Source organism: Petaurus breviceps, unplaced genomic scaffold (genome assembly GCF_028583685.1).
Source record: "Petaurus breviceps papuanus isolate PSGF00001 unplaced genomic scaffold, PetGlider_PUasm1.0 90897, whole genome shotgun sequence".
NCBI classification, from domain to species: domain Eukaryota; kingdom Metazoa; phylum Chordata; class Mammalia; order Diprotodontia; family Petauridae; genus Petaurus; species Petaurus breviceps.
The window spans coordinates 14,288,978-14,309,896 of NW_027187374.1; the positions used below are offsets into that span (position 1 = coordinate 14,288,978).

Consider the following 20,919-nt stretch of genomic DNA (forward strand, 5'->3'; position numbering starts at 1 on the left):
CTCTCTCTCTCTCTCTCTCTCTCTCTCTCTCTCTCTCTCTCTCTCTCAGAAATGGAAAGCTTATTGAAGACAATGAAAAATATACATTGAAAAAAAATAATACTGAACTAACTGTCAGAAACATCATAAATAGTGATGGGGGCCCTTATGTCTGTAGAGCCACAAACATAGCAGGAAAAGATGAAAAGCAGTCATTCCTACAAGTCTTTGGTAAGTATTAACTGATTGCTTTATAACCTACCTCCATTTCAATAATAATCCATATAACAAATTAAAAATGCTTTCCAAAAAATGTATATATGGGAATGAACTTTATTTATTTTTAGTGATGTATGTATTAATCAAGAAAAACTACAGTTAGTAAGTATTTTGATCTTTGGTTTATAACTGTAACACCCCCTTCCTAAAGGTAAAAAATAGTACTGACCAGTTGAGAGTAATTTTGTATATAGCTTAATTATAGGGATAGTGGCCTAAAGAATTTTTAGCATATGTAACAAAGTTTTTTAAAAAATTTTGCATATTGAAGGATACATAATTTTCAATCTCGTTGTTTCTTTTAAATACACTAAATACTGTATATATGTTGCTTTAAATTTGTAGGTTATCCATCTATTTTGTTAAAGTATTGTAAAATGCTTAAAAAATAAGCAGAGAGAAGAGCATAAGTAGGTAAGAAGTAGACGTTTCCTTGGGATAGTTTTACCAAAACAATTTTTTCAAACACACTTTAATATTTTTTTAAATACTTTTTGGTAATTAAGTTTGAAATTAGGCATTGTTGCTTCAGAGGTAGAAAAGGCTGGGTTCCAGACCTGCCTCTGACACATACTGGCTATTTGACCCTGGATAAAGTCATTTAGTCTCTCAGTGCTCTTAAGCAACTCTCTACCACTAAAAATTGAAGGAAAGTTGCAGATCTGTGTTGGTAGAAGAAGCCTTCTTGTCATTTCTCTACACTGATGAAATCACAGGCCCTGATTTTTTAGAGAGTTGAAAATGATAAATCTATGTACTTGAAGATAATTTCTAAGAAATAAGCTCTAAGCTATTTGAACATTTTCTAACTAAGGACTCACTGATTTCTCAATGACTTTGGAGTGATTAGATTTTTGCTTCTTAAGGCAAGTAGCCAAGTGATTTCCCTCTACCATAAATCCCTTTGGAGGTGTCCTTACTTTTTACAAAAATAATTTTATTCATGGTAAGAATCCTCCAGGTCACCATTCCCCATAGTTTAACTAACAAACACACCACTATTCCTTAAAACTATTATCTCTATCTTTAAAGAGCTAAAAAGGGGAAAGGGAGTTTTATCCCTACAGTAACATTTATAGAAAAAACTGATTCTCCCCACCCCCAGACATGACTTTTTAATGGAACATTAAATCAATTCATGTTTATAATGAATAAATATCAGTGATACAGCTACGACTGCTACTAGCAGTATTGGAACTTTAAAGTAAAAAGAAAGCAGTGATTTTGCCAGGCCTTCATGCTTGAAACGAATCCTATAAAAGTAAGAAACATTTCAAACATGAGTATTTCAACAGTGGGCCAGGCCCTACTACTGAGAAGTAAATTATTCTAATAATGATAGATATCTGTTGCTCCTAAACTTTATTTTAACACTAAGCACAACCACCTTTCATACCTACCTCTCTACTATAGTATTATGAAGAAAATAAAGAAAATGATTTAAATCTTTTTCATCTTTGTTTTTCAGTCAGTTCTCTTTTGGAAGTGCTAAAAAGTAGCAAAATGGCTGATTGGAATTTTATAGCTGATTGAAATTGGAATTGCCAAAGTCTAAGCAGGAGTTTGGCAGTGAGAGAAATGAACTATGAGCTACATGAACAGGGGAATTGTGCTGCCACTGTCTCAAGTCTTCTGTGTGCATGATAGACTGAATTATAGTCATCTATCAATTATATTACTGGTCGTATAACTGACTCCCCTGTTTAGAGTGCTTTAAGGATTGGAAAGCACTTTAGAGAGGAGAAAATTCCAAAGGAAAAGATGACCTTCAAATCATTTATAATTGTCTTTAAAAGACAGTTTTATGCTCCTTTTTTGAATATGGGAAAGTTTGTGTTTATTAAGGTATTATTTAAGAGTCCTTTTGGAGGGATAAATTTTTGACTGCAGAACTATGAAACTTCTATTCTCATATGACAAAAATATATCCAGCTTTTCCATTTCACTTACCAAAGCATGAATGGCCTAACAGTGATCTTAGTTAAAGCCTCAAAATCAATCTAAGACATCATGTAAATGCATTAAAACATTAAAAACATTAACAGTATCATAGTAACAAATTTAGTTTTAAAATAATGTCAAACTCGAATAGAAGTATGGACCATACATAAGGCTCTCTGAAACCACATGCTGATTTGTTTTTAAAATATAATAATATCTGTGCCTTTTTGTATTTTAATTTTGTTAAATATTTCCCAATTACATTGTAATCTAAGTCAACCAGGGAGATTGTGGGCCCTAATGTCTGACATCTCTGTTTAAAACAACAACCAAAACACTTTAGACTACCACCTCACCATATTACACATTGATTTGCTGTCCCTTCCCTACTGTCTCTGAATTTCCATGAGGCCCTTCGGAAGCAGCAAGATCTATGAGATAGTAATGAATCAAGATGTTTTATTCAACACATATGCATGACCAGAAATAGCTGGGGAAAAGATGCCACCTAGGTGGGTCAGATGGTCCTCAAGCAAAAAGTGGCACCAGATATTTAGCAAATTTAGGAATTTATTCGGGGGCTAAAACAGCATCGGGGTGGTCCCTTCTTTCCCTAACCTTTAGTCAACAGAGTTAAACCTAGGGAAGTCAGCCCAGCTGAGGATTACCACAGCTGATTGATAATAAGGGGTCAGAGGGCTCAGGTCTTGATATGTAAGTTATAGATGGGGAAAGGTCCTAATAATAAAGGGACTGGGCCATTATGTCTACCACAAGGTGAAGGAAGGGTGAAATAGGCTGTAATTGGCAGTTTGAATAGCCATGTCATTTAGGAACCACCTATTAATAGCTCTTTCCTGGTTTATGAAAAGGAAAAGAAAAATGTAAATTAGGGAGCAAATAAAAAGTTAAATTAATATGGGAAAATTTTTTTTTTGTTAATTCTGTGAATGATATAACAGAACTTAATTGATATTTGAATAGAACTTAGATGCTCTGCTGGACCTCAATAAAAGGGATACCCTATTGCAGATTTCCTACCTTGTGTTCTGTGGTACAGACCTCTTTGACCTCTCAGTGCCACCACCTCTCCCACCTCTTCAGACTGTACCCAACTTAAGGGGAAAAAATTGTGAGGTGGCATTATAAACGTATTAGAAATTGGGATTTAGGGGCGGCTAGGTGGCAAAGTGAGTAGAATGCTGGCCCTAGAGTCAGGAGGACCTGAGTTCGGATCTGGCCTCAGACACTTAACACACACAAACAAAAAACCTAGCCATGTGACCTTGGGCAAGTTACTTAAACCCAGTTGCCCTCCAAAAAAAAAAAAGAAATTGATATTTGTAACTGAAATGTAATATCGTTATGGTAAATTTTTATGTTATGGTTTAAAGGTTTTTATACCTGCTAAAAACATTTTCATGACTTTTTGGAGGTTTGCTGCTCTGATTAAGAACAAGCAATACAAACCTCTCTCCCCTTATTGGAGGTGATAAGTGTATTGTTCTAGTTAATGAGGTGATTTTTACCTACTAGAGAATAAACAGAATTGAAGCTACCGTGAAGTAATTGTTTGAGTAAATTAGTAGCTAATTCTTCAGAGTTGTAATAGACTATGCAGTCAAGATGTAAAAATTCAAGCAATTAGATGAGTTTTTTGATCTCTTGAAGTAAGAAGGATATGAGAAACATTATTTGTTTATCCTTTATGATATGGAAAGGATAGTAATAAAATTTCAGCATGAAATTCCCAGATTCCCAAGCAGAAGGATAAGCCTGCCATGTGGAGCCTCTCCCTGTCTCTCTTACATGGTAAAAAAAAAAAAATCTTGGGGACAGATGACAGAATGGGGACTGGGTTATGAACACAAAAGGAATCTGATCTTGCTCTTTAGGTGATTTTAAAGGAAATAGATAAAAGGTTATAGGGAGCTGAGTGTGCCAGTATATGTCTCTGAAAATGAGCTAATTGATAAGAGTGGGCTCTCAGTTTCGAAGTGCTGCCAGAAGTTTTTGAGATTTTAAATGTTACCATTGATTGTTATAAAATCCAGGTATGATTTGGTTGAAAACTGTCCTGAAACTAAATCACAATGTGGTCTAAATATGTTTTTCTGTCAGGATAATTGTGGTAAATCAGAACTTAATGCAAATTACATTTGCTACTTGACATTAAGAAAATATGCTGTAAAATGCAGAAATCAAGGGAAAAAACTGATTCAAAATCCAGTCTCAGAAATTTATTAGTTGTGTGACCTCAAGCCAGTAACATTACATCCATTTATCTCAGTTTACTAATCTATAAAATGGATGAAAGTAGTACTTACCTCCAGGGTTTTGGGGAGGACCAAATGATATAATGATTGTGAAGTGTTTAACATTCTTCATAATCATTTAATTAGAAATAGTGTTAGAAAAGTAAATTCTAGGGGGACAGAGCCAAGATGGTGGAGTAGAAGCAGGACCTCCGCTGGGCTCCAGCTTCCACCTTCCCTAATCCATGTAAAAAGGGGACTCTAAATAAACTTTGGAGCTGCAGAACCCACAAAATGACACAGAGAAGCTAACCTCCCGCTGAGGACAGCCCAGCAGGCCAGCAGGAATCAGCCAGGGAAGTGCTCTGGGAGCGAAGCCCAGCCCCACACCAAGGCTTTAGCCTCAGGGCAGGCCTGACCAGCCACGGCCTGAGGGATTCCAGATCAGCAGCAGCTGTGGCCATTTCCAGATTTATCAACACACAGATTCGAAGGACAAAGTGAGAGGTCATTGCAGTCTGGACTTTGGGACCAGTAAGTGGGAGTGCATGGCTTTTGCCCCCTGGGGCAAGAAGCCACTGAGGCGCTGGCAGCACTTACCATGTGGCAGCTTCAGCTCCTGGCCTGCAAAGTGTAGGGGGACCAAGCACCAGTCTGAGGGGTAATCGCTCTTACTTTAACTTTCTTGGATCTGGATTGCAGCCTAGGGTGGAGGTCCTGGGGTGTATGTCCAGCTTGCCAGAGCGTGTGGAGACCTCAGAGGGGGCACCCATCTAATACCTCCAGCAACTGAGAAAACCCCAGCGTTTGGGACGAAAGCTCCCCTGTCTGGTGGCAGAGTCCTACTGTGGCAAAAAGCCCAGGGGTCAAATGACTGAGGGGCGACATGACCAGGCAAAGGGAAAAAAGCAGACAGAAGATTCCAACATTAGACTCCTATTTTGGGGACAAAAAGGAGCAAAGCATGGAACAGGAGGAAGACAGTGAAGTCAGAAGTCCTGCACCAAAAGCTTCAAAGGAAAATACGAGCTGGTTATAGGCCAGAGAGGATCTTAAGAAGCAGATAAGAGAAGTGGAGGAAAAATTGGGAAGAGAAATGAGAACAATGCAAGAAAATTATGAAATGAGAGTCAACAGCCTGACTAAGGAAAATAACACTTTAAAAAACAGACTGACTCAAATGGCAAAAGAGGCTCAAAAAGGCAATGAGGAGAAGAATGCCTTAAAAAGTTGAATTTGCCAGAAGGAAAAAGAATCTCAAAAGCTCAATGAGGAGAATCATGGCTTCAGAATTAGATTGGAGCAAATGGAAGCTAATGACTTTATGAGAAATCAAGATGCTATTAAACAGATACAAACAAATGAAAGAATAGAAGGCAATGTGAAGTATCTATGGTCATTCAATGGAATAAAGGACTTTCAAGCATTCTTGCTGAAAAAACCAGAGTTGAATAGAAAATTTTGACATTCAGATACAAGAAGCAAGAGAAGCATGAGAAGGTAAACAGGGAAAAGAAATCATAAGGAACTTATCAAAGTTGAACTATTAACATTCCTACATGGAAAAACAATAATTGTAACTTATGAAACTTTTCTCATAGTTGAAGGGAATAGAAATATAGAAATATATAAATATATATATGTCTATATATGAGGGTATATGGGCATATGAATACATATGTGAATGTGTGTATATATGTCTACAGGCATATATAGATAGAGGGCACAGGACCAATTTAACAGGAAGGGATGATACTTAAAAGGTGAAATTAAGAGGTGAGAGAGGAATATAATGAGAGGAGATGGGGAGAGACATAACGGGGTTAACTATCTCATACAGAAGAGGCAAGAGGAAATGGTTATAATGGAGGGGAAGAATAGTAAGGCAAAAGGGAATGGGTCAACCTTACTCCCATTTAATTTGGCTTGAGGAGGGAATGAAATACACACTAAATATGGTATCTCACCCTACAGGAGAGTAGGGGGGAGAAGGGGATGAAAGGGGGGATGATGGAAGGGAGGGTAGGCTGGGGGGAGGGAAGTTCAAAGCACCCACTTTTGAAAAGAGATTGGATCAAAGTAGAGAATAGAACAAGTGGGAGGTGACATAGGAGGGAGGGAAATATAGTCAGTCTTTTACAATATATCTACTATGTTATTCTTTTGCATTAGCCACACATGTACATCCTATACTGAACTGCTTATCTTCCCAGTAAGGGTGGATGACAAGGGAGGAAGGGAATGAATCTGGAATTCAAAGTTTTAAAATCAAATATTCAAATATGTATGTATATGTATATGTATGTGTATACATATATGTGTGTGTGTGCGTGTGTACTATTATCAATACTATTTTATATGTAATTGGGAAATAAGATATACAGGCGCTGGGGCATAGAGATCCACTGGAAAAGTCGAAAGGGGTATGGGAGAAGATATGGGAGAGAGCAAATTGGAGGAGGAGATATCCTGTGGACTGCTATTTTGGGGTGTGGGTAGGGGAAAATGTGGAGAAAATTTGTAACTCAAAATCTGGTGGAAATGAATGATGTAATATGTGATCATTATAGTATATAGATTCAATGTAATTTATCAATCTATATAATTGAAAGTACATAAGGAATTTATTGAATACTATAAGATGTTTGTGACTTATGAAAACTATTAAACTGCTAAATATATTTTATATATTTATTATGTATATAATATATTATAACTATAAATATATCTTCTTTTCCCTTGTAATGTCAGCCACCTCTGGATATTTCATGAATAATGAATGTCTTTTTTTTAAATTTATTTACCACATCTAAATCATCAGATCATTTTTTTTCTTTTCAGGACTCAGACAAAATTTTTGAGGAATTTAGAACATAAATCCTCATAAAGTTCAAGACTTTATTACATTGTTTTAGTGTTTGCTTCACTTAAGAAAATATTGCAAAATACATAAATTCTACCAAAAAATAACATATAATTCATATTGCTAACTGATTTTTAAGAAGGGTAAATTATGGTTAATGAAATTGTTATTGTTTGTCTAGACAATAACTATTTTCTGTATTTGAGATCAGGAAAAATCCATTCAATTTTCCTCTTATGTGAAGTTGTTTCAGAGTGTAACATTTATTTGGTTGCTATATGTAGAAGACAGCTTTTGATCTATTATTTGACTTTAGAATTGAAAATATCAAGAAAAGAAATATAAGATCAGATTAATTTTGAATTATTAAACCTTTTGATGAATCATAAAATAAGTATTGGCACAATTTTGGAAACAAATATTAAATGTGGCAGAATTATAACTATATCTAAGGCAATCATAATATCTTTAAATATCAGAACATCATTATCTTTAGAAAATAAGTCAAATCTGTTAGTATTTTATGTTTTCTCATATTAGATGAAGGTAATTTTATGAATTATGTTGAGTTCATTTTAAGCATTTAAAAATATTTTTTGAAGTACAAGGATGAGTTTTCTCAAGTACGTACATACATTTTGTTTTTACAGTACAGCCTCACATAATACAACTTAAAAATGAAACGACATTTGAGAATAGTCAGATAACACTTGTATGTGAGGCAGAAGGAGAACCCATTCCTGAAATCACATGGAAAAGAGCTCTGGATGGAATGACTTTTTCTGAAGGCGTTAAGGTAAAAAAAAAAAAACTTTTCCTAATTATTTTGTTATAAAATCATAAGCTTTAATATTTAAAAATTTTACTGAATTCTTCATATTACTACAAAATGCTAAAGTTGATCATCTATTAAAAGACAAAAATAACATCAACCCAAAGTAAAAAAAAATTAGCTTTGCCATTATTTCAGAGAAATATTAACAGAAAATATTTGCCTTCTCTCTCTTGATCATTAAAAGTCCTTTAGAAACATGTGTTTCTAGCCTACTATATCAGGCCTGTTTCACATCACTCCCTCTCATGCATGTGATGTACCAACCAAAGTGGTCTGCTTTCTCTTCCCCACACAATCCCTTCCAAACCAGGGGTTCTTCACCTGAGATCTGTGAATTTCTCATTTTAAATTTAATATTTTAAAAATATTTTTATAATTATATTTCAGTATACTAGGTCTTCTTTGCAATTTTATATATTTGATTTTGTTCTTTTAAAAATATTTTGAGGGGCGGCCAGGTAGCACAGCGAGTAAGAGCAGAAGACCTGGAGATCGAATCCCGGGCTCAGACACTTAGCACCCACCCAGAAACACCTGGCTGTGTAACCTTGAGCAAGTTACTTAACCCCAATTGCTTAGGGGCGGCCAGGTGGCTCAGCGAGTAAGAGCACTGGCTCCAGTGTCGGGATGACCTGGATCAAATCCGGGCTCAGATACTCAGCACCACACCCAGAAATAACTGGACGTGTAACCTTGAGCAAGTTACTTAACCCCGATTGCTTTAAAAAAAAAAAATATTTTGAGAAGACATTCATAGGCTTCTGCAGACTGCATAAGAAATCCATGGCAGAAAAAAGGTTAAGAACACACCTGCTCTGCATTCTGCCTGTGTACAGGCCATGTACCACATGACTAGAATATACTTTCCCCCAGGTTTTTAGCTTTCTTCACATCTCAGCTAAAGTGCTATCTTCTATACAAGGGCTTTGTCTTCCCCAGTTCTCTTGTATGACATGGTTCAATTAACCTGTCCGGGTTTCAGTTTCCTCTTATCTGAAATTAAATGTTTGGAGTATATAATCACAAACACTCTTTCTAGCTATCCATGTTCAAAAGATTTAAGTAGCCATAAGACAGAAGTGTTTTTTTTATCTTAATTCAGTAATCGAATATAATAGCTTTTCTTTATACCTTTGAGCTTTAGATAAACTTGCAGTCAAGAAGAGGGGCAGACAGGACTTAGCAACTTATCACTAGCCAAATACTTAACTGAGGGTTTTCTCAATGTTTTTATAATAGACCTATACCCTAGAGCTTTTAGAATGACAGTACCTTTCTCTCTGTTACTGTCACTGCTTCTTCCTTGGTTTCAGAAGTACCCCAATTCTGCTTTCCTGGCCAAGTTCTTTGCCAGTCACTTCTTCATAACTCACCTGAGACAAAAAGACACTACTGTTAACTAAAGGAAAAAGAAAAGCAGCTTGCAAAGTATGTAGTTAGTGGATTACAAAGCAAATGTGTCTTATCTTGGGATATTCCTAATAAAGCAGTAGATCAGCTTCAGGAAGCTGTGTCAGCTGTCCCTTCTAATCTAATTAGTATCTTGAATTGGCCCCTTGAAATATCCTGCCAGCATGATTTCTCAGGAAAAAGAAGATTCCATCATTGCTATCAATTCAGCTCCTTTCCTGTTTGCTTCAAAAGTGCCTTTCTGAAACCTTCCATGAAGTTTGAGCCTCAGAGTGCACATTCTCTATTGTGTTAGTCTGATTAAAAAATCCATTCCTGTTTTAGCTCAGCTGCTGACTCCTTTCACTTTCCTGTCTGTTCACCTCCAGGGTAGTAACCCCAAACTCACGTTAATATCGTTTACTTATAACTGATACCTTTAGGGCTCACTCACCCAGTTCACATTGCACTGGCAAATTGGGTCCCCTAAGGGGTGGCTCTTCTTCCTTTCAGGGTTCTGAGAGTAAGACTTTTCTCTCAGTCATTAGCTCACAAGCCCCACTGGGCGCTTTCACTTAATAATCAACCAGTAGACTCAGTTCTTTACCAAAGGCAAGAACATTAGTTACAAAACACCAGGGGTACACTCTTCCACAAATACACCCAGAGTGCCGGAGGGGAGAAAAGTGGTAAAAACTTAAAAGTATAGTGTTAACAATGTACGTGTATAGGGAACAAAGATGGCCAAGGAAACTCATAGCTCCTGTACTACAAAGCCTCAGTAGTTCTTTTTCTTTCTCTGGAAGGTCCTCATGACATTCTTTAAGGAAGTTTTCTCAGTATTGGTCATGAATAAGGCACTCCGTATACCTGTCTCCTGGGCCTGTTCTTGTTAAGGCCTGCTATTTTGACTAAATGGACCAGTATGCTTCTGGGTTGGGTCTGGAGGGTCACTTGATGGCTGTGTTAGTTCCTCATCAGGCTGTGCTCCTGTGGCCTGAGCTGGAGAGTTGCTGGAAGGGGCTGCTAAAAAGGGGTAGAGATACCACTGCATCCCTGGGTAGTTGCTACCAGGTGGGTTGTACAGTTTTCTTTTTTTTAATAGCATTTTTTCCAATTACATGTAAAGACAATTTTTAGCATTCATTTATTAAAATTTTGAGTTCCAGATTTTCTTCTTCCTGTCCCCCCTTTCTCCCTCCCTAAAATGGTAAGCAATTTGATATAGGTTATTTATATATATATATATATATATATATGTAGTAATGTAAACATATTTCCATATTAGTCATGTTGTGAGAGAAGAAACAGACCAAAAAGAAAAAATTAACACATGAAACAATAGAGAAAGTGAAAATGGTATGCTTTGATCTTCATTTAGGCTACATTAGTTCTTTCCCTGGATGTGATAGCATTTTTCATCCTTAGTCCTTTGGAATAAATCTTGGATCGTTGTATTGCTGAGGAGAACTAAGTCTATCATAGTTGATCATCACTAATGTTGCTGTTATTATGTACAATGGTTTCCTGGTTCTGATTACTTCACTTTGTATCAGTTCACATGTCTCATTTCTTATAACACAATAGTAGTGCATGACATTCATATACCACAACTTATTCAAGCATTTGCCAATTGATGTACATATCCTCAATTTCCAATTCTTTGCCACCAAAAAAGAGCTGCTATAAATAATTTTGTACATGGAGGTCCTTTTCCCTTTTTTTTTGTCTCTTTGGTATACAGACCTAGTTGTGGTATTGCTGGATCAAAAGGTATGCACAGTTTATTTGCCCTTTGGGCATAGTTCCAAATGAATAGTTGGATCTGCCTATATCCCCTCCAGCATTTATAATTTTCCTTTTCTGTCATATTGGCCAATCTGATAGGTATGACATGTACCTCAGAATTGTTTTAATTTGTGTTTCTTGAACCAATAGTGATTTAGAGCATTTTTTCATATGACTGTAGTTTTGATTTCTTAGACTGAAAACTGCCTCTTCATATCCTTTGACCATTTATCAATTGGGGAATAGCTCATAGTCTCACAAATTTGATTCAGTTCTCTATAGATTTGAGAAATGAAGTTTTTATCAGAGGCACATGCTATAAAAATTGTTTCCTAACTTTCTGGTTTCCTTCTAATCTTGGTTGCATTGGTTTTATTTGTGTAAAAACTGTTGAATTTAACATAATCAAAATTATCCATTTTACTTCCCATAATAATCTCTATCTCTTATTTGGTCAAAAATTCTTCCCTTCTCCATATATGTGACAGATAAACTATTCGTTGTTCTCCTAATTTGCTTATGGTATCATTTTTATGTCTAAATCACTTACTCATTTTGATCTTATTTTGGTATATGATGTAAGATGTTGGTCTATACTTAGTTTCTGCCATACTGTTTTCCAGTTTTCCCAGAAGTTTTTGTCAGATAGTGAGTTCTCATCCCAGAAGCTGGAGTCTTTGGGTTTATCAGATGCTAGATTACTATGGTAATTTATTACTGTGCCTTGTATACCCTGATATTTTCCACTGATTCACCACTTTATTTCTCAACCAGTACCAGATAGTTCCAATGCTTTCTGCTTTGTAATATAGTTTGAGATCTGTTGTGGCTAGGCAACTTTCCTTCACATTTTTTTTTCATTAATTCCCTTGGTATTGTTGGCTTTTTATTCTTCCAGATAGATTTTGTTGTTATTTTTTCTAGCTCTACAAAATTGCTTTTTGGTAGTTTGATTGGTATGGCACTGAATAAGTAAATTAATTTAGGTAGAATTATCATTTTTGTTTTATTGGCTCAGCCTACCCATCAGCAATTGATATTGTATTGTTTAGATCTGACTTTATCTGTGTGAAAAGTGCTTTGTAATTGTGCTCATTTAGTTTCTGGGTTTGTCTTGGTAGGTAAACTCCCAAGTATTTTATATTGTCTATAGTTATTATAAATGGAGTTTCTCTTTCTATTTTTTGCTTATGGGGTTTTTTGATAATATAAAGAAATGTTGATGACTTATGTGGAAGGGAGTTTATATGTTGCAACTTTGCTAAAATTATTAATTACTTCAAGTAGTTTTTTAGTTGATTCTCTAAGTATAGTATGTTTAAAAAGTGATAATTTTGTTTCCACATTGCCTAACCTAATTCCTTCAGTTTTTTTTTTCTTTTCTGATTGCTAGTGCTAACATTTTTAGTACAATATTGAATAATGGTGGTGATAATGGGTACCTTTGCTTTACCTATGATCTTATTGTGATGGCTTCTGGCTTACCCAATTATAAGATAGATATTACATAACATTTTCAGGAAAGCTGTCTATATTCCTGTGCTCTCTGGTGTTTTTAATAGGAATAGGCACTGTATTTTGTCAAAAACTTTTTTTTATATAGATTGAGATAATCATGTGGTTTTTGTTGGTTTTGTTATTGATGTGGTGAATTTTGCTGATAACTTTCCAAATATTGAACCAACCCTGCATTCCTAGTATAAATCTCACACCGTCATAATGTATGATTCTGGCGATCTATTGCTGTAATTGCCTTGATAATAGTTTATTTAAAATTTTTGCATCACTATTTATTAGAGAAATTGGTCTATAGTTTTCTTTCTCTGTTTTAGTTCTTCCTAGTTTAGGTATCAACACCATATTTGTGTCATAAAAGGCATTTTGTTGGACTCTGCCTAATTTTCCAAATAGTTTTATATAGTATTGGAATTGATTATTTTTTAAATATTTAGTAGAATTCACTTGGGAACCCATTTGGCCCAAGAAATTTTTTCTTAGGGAGTTCATAGATTGTTTGTTCAATTTATTTTTCTAAAATTTAAGGATTATATTTCCACTTTTGTTAATCTGGGCAGTTTATATTTTCATAAATTTTCATTGATTTTGCTTAGATTGGCAGATTTATTGGCATATAATTGGGCAAAATATTGCTTTAATTTCTTCATCTTTGGTGGTAAGTTCTCCTTTTTCTTTTTGATACTGAATATTTGGTTTTCTTTTTATTAAATCAAATTAACCAGTGGTTTATCTATCTTTTTTGTCATTTTCATAAAACCAGCTCCTAGTTTTGTTTGGTAGCTCAATAGTTTTCTTACTTTCAATTTATTGATCTCACCTTTGGTTTTCAGAATTGGTCCTTAATTGGGGATTTCTAAATTTTGTGTGTGTGTGTGCGTGCCCAGTTCATTGATCTGCCCTTTGTCTATTTTATTGGTGTAAGAATTTAGATAAATTCTCACCTAAGTACTGCTTTGACTGCATCCCATAAATTTTGATATGTTATTTAATGTTGTCATTCTTTTTAATGAAATTACTGATTCTATGATTTGTTCTTTTACCAACTTATTCTTTAGGATTAGATTATTTAGTTTTCAATTAATTTTCAATTTATCTTTCCACTGCCCTTTATTGAATATTAGTTTTAGTGCCTTATGATCTGAAAAGGATGCATTCAATATTTCTGCCTTTCAGCATTTAGTTTTGAAGTTTTATACCCTAATACATGGTAAGCTTTTGTGTAGGTGCCATGTACTGCTGAGAAAAAAGGTATATTCTTTCCAATTCCCATTTAATTTTCTCCAGAGGTCCGTCACATCTAACTTTTCTAAAACTCAATTCTCTTCCTTAATTTCTTTCTTGTTTATGTCGTGGTTATATTTATATAAATTTATCCCCTCTCAGAAAGAGGGGAAGGTTGATGTCCCCCACCAGTATAGTTTTGCTATCTATTCCCTCCTGTAACTCACTTAACTTTTCCTTTAAGAATTTGGATGCTATACCACTGCATATATGGTGCATATATGTTTAATACTGATTTTACTTCAATGTCTGTGGTACACTTTTACTAAGATATAGTTTCCTTCCTTATCTCTTTAAATTAAGTCTATTTTTGCTACTGCTTTGAGATTATGATTGCTACCTTTGCTTTTCTTGGTACTTCAACTGAAGCAAAATAGATTCTGTTCCAGCCCCTTCCCTTTACTCCGTGTGTTTCTCTCTACTTCAAATGTGTTTCCTGTAAGCAGTGTATTGTAGGATTCTGATTTTTAATCCATTCTGCTCTCCACTTCCACTTTATGGGAGAGTTCATTAGTTGGGTAGTTTTCTTAGCCATTGTGCTCTTCTAAGAGTGTGGAAGACCTCTCTCTGCTAGACAAGTCAGTCTCCTTACCTCCTAGGACCTAGACTCTTTTCAGTGGGCAGCTATGGTCTTTTTTTCACCTTCAACCACTGGCTGGGCTACATGATACTTAAATCTTTTCACCTGGAGTGCTATAGAGTAGGACAATGATTCTTAATGTAGTATAGGTAGAATCTTCTATTTTTTGACTTGTGAAGAGCTTCAACCTTGAGACTTTTTGTCATATAGCAGGGGATGGAAGAATTCTTGCCTCACCAAATTGGCAAATTCTCCCTAACTCAAAAATATCTTCTCTCAGGTCATTATTCTCTATAGCTCTGTGATATCACCTACTGTGTGCCAGGTACTGTGCTAAATGGTAGGGATACAAAGAAAGCCAAAACATAGTCCTATCTCTCAAAGATCTTGCAGTCTAATGGGGGAGACAACATGGAAACAATGATATACAGGCAAGATTTATGCAGAATGAATTAGGGATCATCTCAGAGGGACAGCAGTAACATTAAGGAAGACCTAGAAAGGCTTCTTACAGAAAATAATACTTGAGTTGAAACTTGAAAGAAAGAACTTGGCAAACCAAGAAGTGGAGACTGAAGAGGGATTGAATTTCAGGCATAAAGTGCAGGTATTGAAAATGCCCATAGCTGGGTGTAGCAGCAAGCACCCTAGCATACCCAGGATGGCTGCTAGCACAGGTTCTTTGATCTGCTTTTCTAAAGGAAAGCAACTTAAAAAGGGTTAGCAATCTTACTTTAATCCAACATATATCATTTACCTAGTTCAGGGGAAAAGTCAGCACCCTGAACCTCAGAGAATTACAAATAAAAGTTACAGGCAGACAAAAAATACAGAGAAAATAACAGTTCAACAGACAGGGCTTCTAGCTGTCTGACCATTACATCCATACCTAGTTAGTCACCACAGAGAGAAGCACCAACATCTGGGTTTTCAAAGCCGGGGCGGGGAGGGGTGGGGTACCAGCTGCCCGGAGTCTCATCTGGCCAAATCACACAACTCTTCCCAAAGCAAAACCTCCTCTCAGAGGTATATATAGCCTTCTCCCACTTGACTACAAAGTAACAAAAGTTGTGCCCTCCTGAAAAACAAGCCTCCCACCACAGGCTCCATGTGACCACATTCAGCCTATTAGTGGGCAGAGTATATTTTCAAATCAGGGGAGGTCCTCAAATTCCCCTAGGCCTATCAGGGGGCAGGGAAGATCTTCAAATTACCATTATCATTACACTGGGTGATAGTGTTTTGTGTGAGGAACAGTAAAATGTGGTTATTCTCTCTAGTAATACAGTTCATAGCCTATCCATGCCTCTTTATACCCTGTGACTCTTGTCAAGGTAAAATAAATTCATCACAAGGAGTTCACTCAGCATCTTGGGGACTTTCCCTGTCTTCTCTTAATATGATAAAGATACCAATGGAACATGCAAGCTACCTGTTAGTTTTCCCTCATCCTAGCCACATTTTTGATTCACACATTTTTTGACAATAGCTATTACATCATATTGCCTGAATAAGTTCTCATTTATCATACTGTCATTTCAAGCCTACCATGAACCTCTGAATTGCTTTTTGGGTGATCTTCGATTTCAATTATCTAGAGAATTTGATTTTCCATAATTTGCAGCCATACAAAATCACTGGAAGAATATTGGAGTTTAAAAAGATCAGCCTTTGTTTCAGGAAAAAGCTTTGGGGTCATTAAAATAACTTTGTAGTTTCCCAAAGGAAATTTAACCCATTCTCCTCCTTTCAATTCTGTGCCCCATTTATTTTCCATTTATAGCGATGGATAAGCTCTCCAGGTTGTACATCCATTTGCATATCATAGTTTATAAAATAGGCATGCTTATCTACTTGGTTTTTCCTTTATGGCTATGGGTACAGGCCAAACTCTTTTGGCAGCTAGGTGGCACAGTAGATGGAGTGCTGAGCCTGGGTCAGGAAGACTAATTTTCCTGAGTTTAAATCTGGCCACAGACGCTTATTAGCTGAGCCAGTCATTTAACCCTGTGTGCCTCCATTCCTTATCTATAAAATGAGGAGAAGGAAGTATCAAATCACTCCAGTATCTCTGCCAAGAAGGCCCCAAACGAGGTCACAAAAAGTCAGACATGACTAAAAAATGACTGAGCAACAACAAAAACCCTTTTGAGTGATTTTTTTAAGCATTTCCAAGGCTTGAATAAATCAGCATGATGCCATCCACCAGCAGGGAGCATCTGGAGTGCCTCACCATCTATCTAAGAAGTCCTTCTTTCACTTGGACCTTGTGCTGGACCTCCTCCATGACAGTTGTCAACTTTCTCTAGCACCCACACTTCTCTCTGCTTTGTACTTCATTTGGTATTACTAGTCAGAAAGTTAATGGACATGATTTATTTTCATTGTTATCTTTTCCAGGAATACTATGAATTTTGGTATATGCATGGAGCAAAAAGATGAGTCAAACACAACATACTCTTAGTTTAGGTTGTAATGAAATGAGGCACTTAGACTTGCTAACTTGAACAGTTAATAAAAGAAAAGGACTGTCTAAGAACTGAAGCTCTTTTTTTCTGGCCAACCCTGTCCAGCCCTCATGCAGGACAGGGCCTTCATCTCCACCAATAAGGAGAGAATCTAATTAAAAACCAATTAGTTTGGGGGACAGGAGGCACATGCACACACACACACACACACACACGTAAAGGGAAGATATTGAAATCTATAAGTAATAAGCCAATGAACTTGAATTTGATTTTGAAAAATTCTAGTATGTTCAAAGTGGGGATCAGTTGAATCAATTATTCATTCCACCCCACTTTAAGCACAAAATGCTCTACCAGTGAGAACACCTCTACCAAATTAATCAATAAATCAAAAGCATCATATTGACAATGGTTCAAACAACCTAGTTAATCACTTTGAAAGGATTGAAGGCTGTCAAACAAACTGAAGTGATGGGGCATAGGAGGTGCATTTGTGTTGGTTAAGAAGACTCAATCATATCATGGCATGGTAGTGGTGGGGGCAGTGGTGGTGGTAGTGGTTATTTCAGTTGTGTCAGACTCTTTGTGATCCCATTTGGGATTTTCTTGACAAAGATACTGGAGTGGTTTGCTATTTCCTTCTCCAGCTCATTTTACAAATGAGGAGACTGAGGCAAATAGGGTTAAGTGATTTACCCAGCATCACACAGTTAATAAATGAGGGCAGATTAGAACTCAGTAAGATGAGTTTTCCTGACTCCAGGCCTGACACTCTATCCACTGCACCTCCTTGCTGCCCCTCATACCCTGTCATTGTTCAGTCATTCAGTTGTGTTCAGCTCTTCATGACCCCATGGAACAGTCCCTTATATGCTCCACTATCTCTCAAAGTCTGTTCAAATTCATGTTCATTGTTTCCATGACACCATCTATCTGTCTCATCCTCTGCTGTTCCCTTTTCCTTTTGCATTCAATCTTTCCCAACATCAAGGTATTTTCAGTGAGTCCCATCTTCTCATATGTGGCCAAAGTATTTATGCTTAACCTTTAGTATTTGACATTCCAGTGAATAGCCTGAATTAATTTCTTTAAGGATTGACTGATTCAATCTCCTTGCTGTCCAAGGGACTCTCAAAAGTCCTGTCCAGCAACACAGTTCACGTTGGTTCTGTGGTACTCAGCCTTCCTTATAGTTCAAACTCTCACAGCCATATATTGCTACAGGAAAAACCATTGCTTTCATTATATGCACCTTTGTTGGCAAAGTAGTCTCTGCTTTTTAATATACTGTCCAGATTTGCCATAGCTTTCCTTCCAAGGAGCAAGTATTTTTTAATTTTACATCTGCAGTCACCATCTGCAGTGATCTTTGAGCCCAAGAATATATAATCTGACACTGCTTCCATTTCTTCATCTATTTTCCAGGAAGTGATGGGACCAGTTGCCAAGATCTTAGGGTTTTGGAGCTGGGGTGTTATGTTCAAGCCAGCTTTTACACTCTCTTCTTTCACTCTCATCAAGAGGTTTCTTAATTCCTCTTCACTTTCTGCCATCAAAGCGGCATCGTCTGCATATCTGAGATTATTGATATTTCTCCCAACAACCTTAATTCTGACTTTTTGATTCATCCAGTCTGGCATTTTGCGTGATGTACTCTGCATTTAAGTTACATAAATAACATGACAATATACAGCCTTTTCTTACTCCTTTTCCAATTTTAAACAAATCAGTTGGTCTGTGTTCAGTTCTAAATGTTGCTTCTTGGCCCACCTACAGGTTCCTCAGGAGACTAGTAAGAGGATCCAGTACTCCTGTCTCTTTGAGGACTTGCCACATTTTGTTGTGATCCACATAGTCAAGGGCTTTAATGTAGTTGATGAAGCAGAAGTAGATGCTTTTCTGAAACTCCCTTGTTTTCTCCATAATACAGCAAATATTGGCAATTTGGTCTCTATCTCCTCTGCCTCTTTGAAAACCAGCCTGTTTTTCTGGTAATTCTCAGTTCAAATAATGCTAAAGTGTAGCTCGCAGAATCTTAGCATAACCTTGCTGGCATGTGAAATGAGAGCAATTGTTCAGTAATTTGAACATTACTTGGCATTGCCCTTTTTTAGGATTGGGACATATGATTTTTTTTTTACCATCCAGTGGCCACTATTGAGTTTTCCAAACTTGCCAGCTTACTGAGTGCAGCGCTTTAACAGCATCATCTTTTAGGGTTTTAAATAGCTCAGCTGGAATTCCATTACTTCTGCTAGCCTTATCCTTAGCAATGCTTCCTAAGACTCATTTGATTTCATTCTCCAGGATGTAGTCTTCCATCAAATAACAAGGCAGTTTGGAAACAGGATTTAGGTGGCAAGCCAAGAGATCCAGGTAAGCCCCTCAAAGGTCAGAAAGTGAGTAAGGGACAGAGACAGAGAGAGACAGAGACAGAGAGTGCACCTTTAGGGGCTGAGCAGGAAAGAATATATACCATAGTTTCTGTAGCATGGATACAACAAGTAGAAAGAGAAAGAGAACGTAGGATTGAGCTGTAACAGTGATGGGAGAGATCAAGGAAGACCAAGAAGACTTGGGCTGAAGCCATAATCTGTGCCAAATTGTCAGCAGTTTAGGGATGTTTCAAGAATAGCTCTCTTCTTTCTCCAGCTCCCCTTCTTAGTCATTTGTCCTACATACTGAAATCCAAAATAGTTGTATCTGTTCACATATCTACCAACAGTACTTTACTTCATATACATTCTCCAATATTGACTGTTCCCATTTCTGGAAACTTTATCTCTTCATCAAAGATATTCCAAGATTTGCAACCACATAGCATCAGTGGGAGAACATTTATTTTAAAAATATTGGGGGTTTGTGTCCAGAAAATGCCTTGGATCATTAAAAGCACTTCCCAGTTTGCCAAATTCATTATAACTTAATGGTTTCTCCTATTCAATTTTGGGTAAAGCTCACTGTCAATTTGAAGTAACTGTTCTAGATACTGACGTTGATGTAATAATTCAGTGACTTGCCAATTAAACTTTATGTCATAGTCTAGAAAATGTAAATTTTTCATCCATTTGGCTTTTCATGTATTATAGATCTCAATATACCCTGTATGTTTTGGTCTAGATCTAGTGTGATTAAATTTAATTGAAAAACTGATAAATTATACACTTGGGTTTTTAAAAAAATCAATGAATAGTATTATGGGAGAAATATATCTTCCACAAGTTCATGTGGTAGGTAACTGCTGCCAAAATATATTTGCTGCAACAGAGAAATTATAGAGGTAAAAATCTGAGTTTTGTTATTATGCTCAAGCAAAGGTGCCTGCCTTAGAGAAAATAATATCCCTGAACCATCATTAGGATTCTAACAATGCTTCTTTCTTATAAGCAAAATTATATCAGAGTGACAGAGAAATAATTCTTTTACACATTGCAATCTTGAACATTCTTCTTTAGGCCATAAAAGTTAAAGAAAGGCAGATTCATAATAGTATGCCCTTCAATGTCATAAAAGTTGAACAAACTAAGAGTTACAATTTCATATGTCCCATAAGGAAACAAACTTCATCAAACAAACTATAGGTAAACTAAGTTAAATTACAGATTAAAATGCATTTAGAAGGTTCACAAATATGCTAATTGATGAAGAAGATTTACATGTTGCCAGATAATCAGGAATAGTTGAGATACTTCCTCTGACTTCTTATCTAATGAATTTTTAAGACCTTAAATTTTCGTATCCCA

At 36.3% G+C, this 20,919-nt stretch overlaps 1 protein-coding gene across 3 annotated transcripts in view; it reads left to right on the top strand.

Moving 5' to 3' along the window:
* The window catches only part of NCAM2 (neural cell adhesion molecule 2), a 311,641-nt gene that overhangs the window by 120,112 nt on the left and 170,610 nt on the right, over positions 1–20,919 (top strand). For all 3 annotated transcript variants that reach the window (XM_069075045.1, XM_069075047.1, XM_069075048.1), the window contains exons 7-8: positions 50–210; positions 7,968–8,113. In XM_069075045.1, coding sequence (XP_068931146.1) covers positions 50–210; positions 7,968–8,113 — 307 coding nt within the window. The remainder of the gene's footprint in view (positions 1–49; positions 211–7,967; positions 8,114–20,919) is intronic.